The 9,105-nt window shown below is 36.2% G+C and overlaps 3 protein-coding genes and 1 long non-coding RNA gene across 36 annotated transcripts in view; 2 read left to right on the plus strand and 2 right to left on the minus strand.

Annotated features, from left to right (window-relative positions):
• LOC147832527 (uncharacterized) overlaps window positions 1-9,105 on the plus strand; it is an 845,986-nt gene that overhangs the window by 292,011 nt on the left and 544,870 nt on the right. The gene's annotated exons all lie outside the window — the stretch shown is intronic.
• thrb (thyroid hormone receptor beta) overlaps window positions 1-9,105 on the minus strand; it is a 160,264-nt gene that overhangs the window by 134,544 nt on the left and 16,615 nt on the right. The gene's annotated exons all lie outside the window — the stretch shown is intronic.
• On the plus strand, window positions 329-3,076 carry LOC147832520 (uncharacterized). The gene is made up of 5 exons (XM_087295588.2): window positions 329-1,959; window positions 2,066-2,339; window positions 2,465-2,642; window positions 2,764-2,840; window positions 2,947-3,076. The coding sequence occupies exons 1-3, from the start codon at window positions 1,769-1,771 to the stop codon at window positions 2,594-2,596; spliced, it is 597 nt and encodes a 198-aa protein (XP_087151714.1). The 5' UTR covers window positions 329-1,768; the 3' UTR covers window positions 2,597-2,642; window positions 2,764-2,840; window positions 2,947-3,076.
• On the minus strand, window positions 3,244-6,053 carry LOC147832521 (P2X purinoceptor 7-like). The gene is made up of 4 exons (XM_087295591.2): window positions 5,918-6,053; window positions 5,635-5,704; window positions 5,397-5,551; window positions 3,244-4,488 (listed from the first exon to the last, which is right to left on the minus strand). The coding sequence occupies exons 1-4, from the start codon at window positions 6,031-6,033 to the stop codon at window positions 4,326-4,328; spliced, it is 504 nt and encodes a 167-aa protein (XP_087151717.1). The 5' UTR covers window positions 6,034-6,053; the 3' UTR covers window positions 3,244-4,325.

Genomic DNA, 9,105 nt, shown 5'->3' on the forward strand with positions numbered 1-9,105 from the left:
TGAGTAGATAACGAATATAAATGTTTAAAGGGCACCTATTGTAAAAAATCTTCTTTTCAAGCAGTTTGGACAGATCTGTGTGTTGGTATCGTGTATAGACCATCATACTGGGGTGATATGAACACACCCAGTCCTTTTTTTTCAATTTAACTACAAAAAAAAGGGTCGGCCAATTGGAGCTGTTTTCAAATCGATCGCACCATTACGTAGGTGTGTGATCCCCCCGCCCACCGAATTGATTGACAGCTGCGCGCATTAACATATCCTGAGTTTGCCGTTTCCGCCATTATCAGCGTTTACGTCGAAGCGATGCCACCAAGAGAACACCCTTGTGCTATTTTAGGATGTAAGGCTCAGCACAAGAGCCTTCACCGTAAGCAAATGAGCAACAGAGGCTTAAGTGGCTGAGTTTTATCTTTGAAGACAAGGTGCCTGAAAATGTACCAAAACTGTTGTATGTTTGCGCTAACCACTTTAGCGTAGACTGCCTCGAGAACGCGGGACAATACAACTCCGGATTCGCAAGTAAATTGTTTTTGAAAACTGGATCAGTTCCTACAATACGTGATCCTGCCTCACATCAAGTAAGTATTACATTTTATGTACTTCTAGCCTTAGCATTATAATTATGTTAAGCCGATGAATAGCATCTGCGGCTAAAGTAGCTTCGGATGTTTGTTTGCACGTGTTTACCTCTTATTGTGCTTTTCAAAAACAATCTAAATACTCGAAGCTGCAAATGGTAGTGTGTACATGAAGGGGGTTTAGCCATTAGAAACAGAAACCGTAGAAAAATAGCAACATTGTAAAAAGCAGTACCACTGGCTACAGCTAAAGTTTGTTGTTGTTAAATGTTTGTTGTACTGTAATGGTAAGCCGAAATGAATAGCATCTAAAAGTTAAAAGCAGCTAAAGTTGCTTCGGATGTTTGTTTGCACGTGTTCACTGCTATTATGCTTTTCTAAAACAGTCTAAATAATCGAAGCTATAAGTGGTAGTGTGTACAAGAAGGGCTTCTAGCCATTAGAAACAGAAACCATAGAAAAATATAAACATTGTAATAAAGCAGTAACCAGTACTGGCTACAGCTAAAGTTTGTTGTTTATGTGGGATGTTTGTTGTAATGTGTATACTGTAATGTTAAGCAGAAATGAATAGCATCTGCGGCTAAAGCTACTTCGGATGTTTGCGCGTTTATAGCTATTGTGCTTTTCTAAAACAGTCTAAATACTCGAAGCTTTAAGTGGTAATGTGTACATAAAGGGGTTTTAGCCATCAGAAACAGAAACGGTAGAAAAAATTAAACATTGTAATAAAGCATTACCACTGACTAAGTTACAGCTAAAGTTTGTTTTGTATGTGGGATGTTTGTTGTAATTTTTTTCACTGTACTTGCACGTGGTCTGCAGTTGTTTACAATAAGATCGTTATGTTTTAATCAAATAAAGGTCATTTTAAAAAAATTATGTTTTCTTACAAAGGCCACGACGTCGACAAAGAGCAACAAGGTGGATGTTGCTTGCCAGACAGAAACTTTTCACACATCTTTACACAGTGTTGGTACCCAGTTGTGTTTAAGGACGCTTCAGGCTAAATGCAGGAGTACAAGTTAAAATTTCTCAGTTTATGTTAAGTTGCTGCATTAGAAACGTGTTTTATTATCTTTATAAACGTGCAATGAGATTAATCATAAAATTACACTATAGGTGTCCAGACAACAGTATCCAGTTTTGAACTGACTGTACCATCAGCGTCCTCTACTGCGTTTATGACTTCGACACCCCTCAAACCTTCACTAAAAAGACCTCGTCTGGAGCTGGAGGAGAAGGAGAAGGAGGAGGAGGAAGAAAAAGAAGCCGAAGAGACTTTGACAGAGTCAAAAATTATAGCCCAAGACTCGGATGTGACATTTGACCCTGCAGAGGAATGCACATCTGCAACTGAACCAACAGACTTGTCGTGAGTTTATGCATTATGTAAATTATTTGAAAGATTGTGTATTGTCATCATAACATTCATCATCATTTTTTTAAAATTATGTTAATGTGTATATTTATTTTTACAGAATCCAAGAATGCCCAGTTCATAACATTGCCAAGTTCATTGTCTATGAAACATGCCTCATGGAGCTCTTCAGTGACTGCCCAGTGTTGCAGAGGAGATGTGATGTAAAGTCACAAAGGCTTGGGACATTTCTGAGCGTACAGCAAGTCTGCCCACACTGCGAGTTTGTAAGAAAATGGAACAGTCAGCCAATTATTGGTAGTACTCCAGCTGGCAACCTGCATCTTTCTGCTGCAGTCTACTTGAGCGGTGCATCATTTTTTGTAGTTGAAAAGGTAATCATCTATCAAAATTTATCACATTTCTTTTAGAAAAATAAAAGATTTAAAAATAAAATTTTTATAAATTTTGACACAGGGTGCATGCACATTGTACAAAAAATTCTCCTCTCTGTTGTCAGGTATTTGCTGCAATGAAACTACACATTTTTAAATATAATTCATTTCGCCGTCATGCAAGACTTTGCATTGAACCTGCTATTGTCCACAAGTGGAGAAATTGGCAGAGTGAAATGCTAGAACAGCTCAGTTGAAGAGAGAATGTGATTGTTGGAGGAGATATGAGGGCTGACTCCCCAGGTATTTAGTCAAAAGATTTAATTTCTAATTCAATACAGTCTAATAAAAAAATAAATATGAAATACATTACAATTATTCCAAAAATGTGTTTAGAATAATTATGTACGGTTTGTTTTTGAAGGTCACTCGGCCAAGTATGGGAGTTATACAATGATGGACCTTGCAACTAACACAGTGGTCGACCTACAGTTAGTCCAGGTAATACAGAAAAGTGTTATGTGAACTAGCATAATATTTTGGATGGAAAATGTGTGATTTTTATATATTTTTACCTTATTTATTTACCTTATTTAAAATTTTATAGAGTAATGAGGTGGGCGGCAGTTACCATATGGAAAAAGAAGGCCTAAAGAGAAGCCTTGACCTGTGGGATGCCCGCGGTGTTCATCTGGAATGCATCATCACAGACCGACATCCTCAAATACAGAAATATCTCAGGGATCGAAATGTCACTCAGTTTTACGATGTGTGGCATATCGAGAAAGGTATGTAATTTAGGTATGAAAGTAAATGTAATTTATTCATTTACTTAAGATTAAATTGCTATTTACAGTTCTTACATGTTTATTATTATTTTTGTGTTGATGTCTTTTTTTTCTTTAATTTCCAGGAATTTTCTAAAAACTGGACAAGATATGCCAGATAAAGGGGTGTGAGAAGTTGCGTAAATGGTTACGTAGCATCAAAAACCACATCTACTGGACTGCTGCATCATCCACAACAGGTCCTGAAAGAGTGGCAAAGTGGACCTCTATCTTAAACCATGTACAAGACAAACATGTACATGAAGACCCCAATTTTCTGGCTTGTCTGCATCCGCAACGGATAAGCAGAGACAAGAACAAATGGCTGTCGGCTGGTAAGTTGTATACAGACAAATAAAATATTCTTTGCGATTAAAACTAATGCAAAACAGAGCTTGTTTCTTTGTTCAGATTTGTTTTTGATTCAGACTCTAATACCTTAAATTTTTGCTTGTTTAGCAACGATGCCATACTACAAGCTGGAGAAAGTTCTCGCTAACAAGAGAATATTGAAGGATGTGGCCAAGCTAAGTCCTCACCACCAGACGTCAACTGTTGAAGCTTTCCACAGCGTCATACTGCGGTTTGCACCCAAAAATGTGGTATTACCATTTCTGGGGATGCTATGCAGGTAAAGCCAATGATCAGAAATTAATATTTACAATACCATACAGTCTTGTCATGGTACGTCATTTACATTTTTCTTTTTGTTAGGTTGTACTTGGCTGCACTGCATTACAATGAAAATGCCGGGCGTCCCCAGGCCACATCAGCAACTGGTAAACCTATTTACAAGCTTGCCTTTCCAAAGGCAAAGAAAGGAGAGTATAGGGTCCGAGAAGTGAAGACGCAGCAAACTTTCGGTATGTATATAAATGTTTATAGTATTATTAATAATTCAATAAATAAAAAAAATAATTGCACTTTACATTCACAATGAAAACTCACTACTCAAAATACAAAATTAAGTTACTAAAGAGATAACTGTTATATTGCACAGGTTATGTAGAAGAGCTGCTGGACCTCATCTTCAACCAAGTGTTTGTGGACCCATCACCCTATGTTGATGAAGTGTTGGGAATTCACAAACCACCTGCTCTATCATCAGCCTACGATAGACCTGAGATGGAGGAGGCTATCTCCAGCAGGGTGACCCGCTTCAATCAATAGCTATCCTAAAACCCAAATAGCTGCCCTGCTCTTCAGGAAACTGTCTTCGAATCTTCAGCACCACACAGGCAGGAATCACAACACGGACTCTCCGACCGAGGAAACCCCAACACCAGCTCACAAAGCTCCGATAAGCCAAAAAGCGGCACTGTCTAACAGAGAGATAATAATGAAACATTGTTTTAGAAATTGCTCTACAATTTGAACTTGGGAGTTATCACATATACATTTTTTTTTTTTATAAAATAACTAGCTTTAACAAAATTTCAGAAGTCATATTTTGTTTATTCAACTGCCAATGTATGTTTGATATGTTTGTATGTGTTTGTAGATATACTGTACTTTCTAATGTTCATGGACAATTGTATTTCATTCAACAAAGTGACACAACTTGGAGTTTATATTTTATATTTGCCCAAGGATACATTTTATATTTGCCAATCACATTTTAATTTTTATTTCAATATAAAGTTTTTATATGACTCAGGAATTGAAGCATCTTTTCTGAAGGGTTGATGTTTCTATGCCATACTGATATTTATATATTTTAAGAGTTTATATATTAATGTTTAGTGGATTTAAAATTATTTTTCAATAAAAAGTACATGTATTACTCAGCCTTTTATGAAGTCATTCAAATTGTCATCTCAGAAATAGCAGCAATAAAAAAACGGTACGTATTTCATTTTTATTGACATTGAGGTAAAGTTGGTTTTATATTCAGATATTCGGACATTCTCCTTAATAGTATCATTTCAGTAAAGTATTCTTTGCAAATTCAAAATAGGGAAATCGTATTAGCAGCAAATGACAAAGTACAACATTGTTTACAGTCAAGTAGATAGTTTTAATGTTGTTTACAAGTCATACTTGCATGCTAAATCCGATCGATTGTTTAAACTACCATGGTAAACAATACAGGGACTTCTGAATGTGCGGATATAAAACCAACTTTATCGCTATTTTATTGACTACACAGCGTTAATGTGCTTAAAAAGAAAGCGAGCATGCAGATCATGAACAAGGTAACCTGCTATTCTTTCTATTTATTTAAACTCACTTTTGCACTCCACGAAGTCGCAGGGGACCATAGTCTGCTTTGTATATATTCGATGCATTTTGCAAGGAATAAATATTGAAGCAAACGGGATCCATTCCTGGATGCTCCGTCATGTACGAGGGTTGCACTTCCAGTTGATCCATTCGTCTTCTAACCTTATTACACGACACAGTTATGCTGTTTATCATCTCATTCGATGTCTTTAGAGCAGCAACGTTAACATAAACTGGAAATTTACCTGCGGTATCTCCCTGCAGCATGCATTTTTAGCCTCAGTTGGCATTTTTTCACAATTGCCACACAAGCACCTGCCAATATTTGTCAACGTCAATATTCATGAATTACGAATAAATCATACCAATGCAAAATTTATCTTTGTGGATATCTTTATGTCTTGTCTGTGTTTGACGTAACGCATGACGTTCGCGAACATGACGTTCGCAAACAAATTACGGATGGCGCATGCATAGTTACATAGCGGCTGTAAAAGTATACAAAAACATAAAATATTTTGTATGTACCACTCTGACACATTCTGGCACATTCGGATTATAGATTCCTCAACAGTCGACTCTACTTGATCTGTGTCCGAGTCTGGGTCATATATGTAGGGTTGAATTGTGTTCCTCTCACTCATGATGACTCTTACTGTCTGCCTCTGTGATGCAGTGCACAAAGCAGACGCGCTCTTGGCTCCGCCCCCTTGTTACGTTGGGCAGGCAGTCGAAACTCATTATCATGTTAAACAACACACCCCAAAACAGCAACCCGTGTACACGCCTCTAAATTTACACTTTTTAACACAGCATAATAACAACATCTGAATTGCGTTTTGATCTGAACCTATATTGGCACACTCAGAAGAACCATAATATTAGTATTAAATCTCAAAAAAGGGCTAAAGTATGTGTCCTTTAATATATAGACATTTTGCACCTGCTGTAGTAAATAATGGGAGACCACATGTGTAATGTGCAAAGTTAACAAGTTCCCACTTCTGTTCCTTTAACTCACACGTTAAGTGAGATAAGACGGTAATAAATAAAACATTATTTAACTTGGTTTACAGTGTTATTTGCAAAATGCCAGCATAATGCGAACAAGCCAACTGGATAAGTAATCTAAACAATAATATAAGTAATCTAAACAAATCGTTTGTTTTAAAGTAATTTGGCTTTGGTTGCATTACATTAAGTTTGAGGTCACACCCATAACATGGGGAGTCCCACAAGGTTAAATTCTGACACCTCTCCTGTTCAACCTTTATATGCTCCCACTGAGCCAAATAATGAGAAAGAACCAAATTTCCTACCACAGCTATGCTGATGACACTCAGATCTTCTTAGCCTTACTGCCTAATGACTTTAGCCCCCTTGACACCCTCTGCCAATGCATATAAAATTAACAGTTAGATGTGCTAAATATTTCTTCAGTTAAACAAAGAGAAAACTGAAGTCATTGCATTCGGGAACAGAGATGAGGTTCTCAAGGTGAATGCATACCTCGGCTCTAAGGGTCAAACAACAAAAATAAAGTCAAGAATCTTGGTGTAATTCTTGAGTCAGATATAAGTTTCAGTAACCATGTCAAAGCAGTAACTAAATCAGCATACTATCATCTCAAAAACATTGCAAGGTCTAGATGCTTTGTTTCCAGTGAAGACTTGGAGATACTTGTTCATCCTTTTATCACCAGCAGGGTGGATTACTGTAACAGACTCCTCACTGGTCTTCCCAAAAAGACAATCAGACAGTTGCCACTCATTCAGAACGCTGCGGGCAGGAATCTGAACAGAACCAGAAAATTAGAGCACATCACACCTGTTCTTCGGTCTTTACACTGGCTCCCAGTTACCTTCAGAATAGAATTTATAGTATTATTACTTGTCTATAAATCACTAAATGGCCTAGGACCTCAATATATTAAAGATATGCTCACTAAATATAAACCGATTCCTCAGATCATTAGGATGATATAATCTAGAAAATCCAAAAGTTCAGTCAAAGCAGGGTGAATCCACATTCAGCTATTACACCCTCCACTGCTTGAATAGCTTCCAGAAATGATCAGATGTGCTTCAACATTAGGCACATTCAAATCAAGACTGAAAACACATCTGTTTAGCTGTGCCTTTACTGAATGAGCACTCTGCTTCGTCCAACGGATCGCACTATTATGGCTTTCTTTTCTTTCTTATTATTTTATATGTTTTAAAACATTTTAATCTGTTTTTAATCACTTTTATTATTTGTTTTTATTTTCTTACACTTGTCTCTTGTATTCCTGTTTATGTAAAGCATTTTGAACTGCCACGGTGTATGAAATACTTTTACTTAAAGGCAGTTTATCAAAATTAAAATTCTCTCATCCTTGAGTCACTGTTCACTTGTTCTAAACCTTTAAAATTGAACACAATGGTAATATTTTGAAGACTCTTGGAAACCTGTAACCATTGGTATTTTCTTTTCCCATTATGTGGAAGTTGGTGGTTCCAGGTTTTCAGCTTTCTTCAAAATATCTTTTTTATTTTTAACAGAAGAAAAAATTATCAAAAGGTTAGGAATTAATTGAGGGTGGGTAATTAATAAGTAATTAAAAAATAAAATAAAATAATGGCCGGTAAATTAAGTTTTACCTACAGTTTAAAAGTTTTCATGTGGAAATAATTTTATTCTTCAAATAATCATTTTATCTTTCCTTGCTCTAAAAAAACAAATGTATTGTCCTGATACATAGTTTAATTTAAATGTAAATAATCTGCCAAGGATATTAATGTTAACATTAATATAACATGTCTTTCACTCAGGTTAAATGCAAAGATGATGTTGTTTGTTATAACAACTTGACATAAACAAATACATCACAGACTGGTTTGTAACTGTGATGACAACTTGACATTACCAAGACAACAAAATGTGTCATAAATTTGCCATAAACATGATTGTTATAAAGCCATTGTAAATGTCATGACTTTTTAATGTCATAAATTTTATAATTTCAATAATATTTTTCTTGACACCAGCTAGAGTTGTACAAGTAAAAGTTACATGTGTACACGTGTTTTGGACCAGCATATAGGCACCAAACTAACATGCTCTTTAAATTACAAAAATTCTACTTTTGTACAGCTATTGACTTTAGACCAGCTTTTGGTTGGTCAATGGCATGGTATTTTTTGGTTGCCTCAAACGTGCCAACAATACACTGACACGCCACCAATTCAGACCAGCCATGAAAATGGATTTGCTATTTAAACCACGTGGTGCAAAACTTGAAAGTTAAACCTGCGCTCGTATAAAAAATAGCCACAAATCATTCCCTACACGCCTTGCCCCATTTTGCATGAGGTGTATGATAGGGCCCTAAGTTTTATACTTAAAATCCTAAATGATGTGTTTTTTTTTTATTGATATCTTGAGAATTTGAGAATATCAATAAAAAAGTGAATTTGAGAATCCACTAAGAGGATTTTAAGACTGAACTCTATAAATATTCTGGATGGGACAAAATATCAATAAGCTGATACATAGTGGTTTTCCAGCGGCAATACATTTTCAATACCCATTTAATATTTCTTTGAATGTAGAAGAGATCTGATTTAATTCTTCAATCCCGCACTGTATTTTGTTGCTGCTTTGACAGCAGTAGACCTAGCTGACTCCAGGTGGCACTTTTCTTTGTCTTCAGACGTCCCACTTCTTCCGGAAGC

This window comes from Danio rerio, chromosome 19 (genome assembly GCF_052040795.2).
Source record: "Danio rerio strain M-AB ecotype USA chromosome 19, GRCz13ab, whole genome shotgun sequence".
NCBI classification, from domain to species: domain Eukaryota; kingdom Metazoa; phylum Chordata; class Actinopteri; order Cypriniformes; family Danionidae; genus Danio; species Danio rerio.

What these genes read in the sequence shown, in the direction of transcription:
- LOC147832520 (XM_087295588.2), top strand. Translation starts at nt 1,769, where the DNA reads ATGACTTCGACACCCCTCAAACCTTCACTAAAAAGACCTCGTCTGGAG. An exon ending in ACTGAACCAACAGACTTGTC is followed by an intron (nt 1,960 to 2,065) that starts GTGAGTTTATGC and finishes TTATTTTTACAG; the next exon opens with AATCCAAGAATGCCCAGTTC. An exon ending in CATTTTTTGTAGTTGAAAAG is followed by an intron (nt 2,340 to 2,464) that starts GTAATCATCTAT and finishes CTCTGTTGTCAG; the next exon opens with GTATTTGCTGCAATGAAACT.
- LOC147832521 (XM_087295591.2), bottom strand. Translation starts at nt 6,033, where the DNA reads ATGAGTGAGAGGAACACAATTCAACCCTACATATATGACCCAGACTCG. An exon ending in GCTGCAGGGAGATACCGCAG is followed by an intron (nt 5,552 to 5,634) that starts GTAAATTTCCAG and finishes TCGTGTAATAAG; the next exon opens with GTTAGAAGACGAATGGATCA. An exon ending in CGACTTCGTGGAGTGCAAAA is followed by an intron (nt 4,489 to 5,396) that starts GTGAGTTTAAAT and finishes TCTCTCTGTTAG; the next exon opens with ACAGTGCCGCTTTTTGGCTT.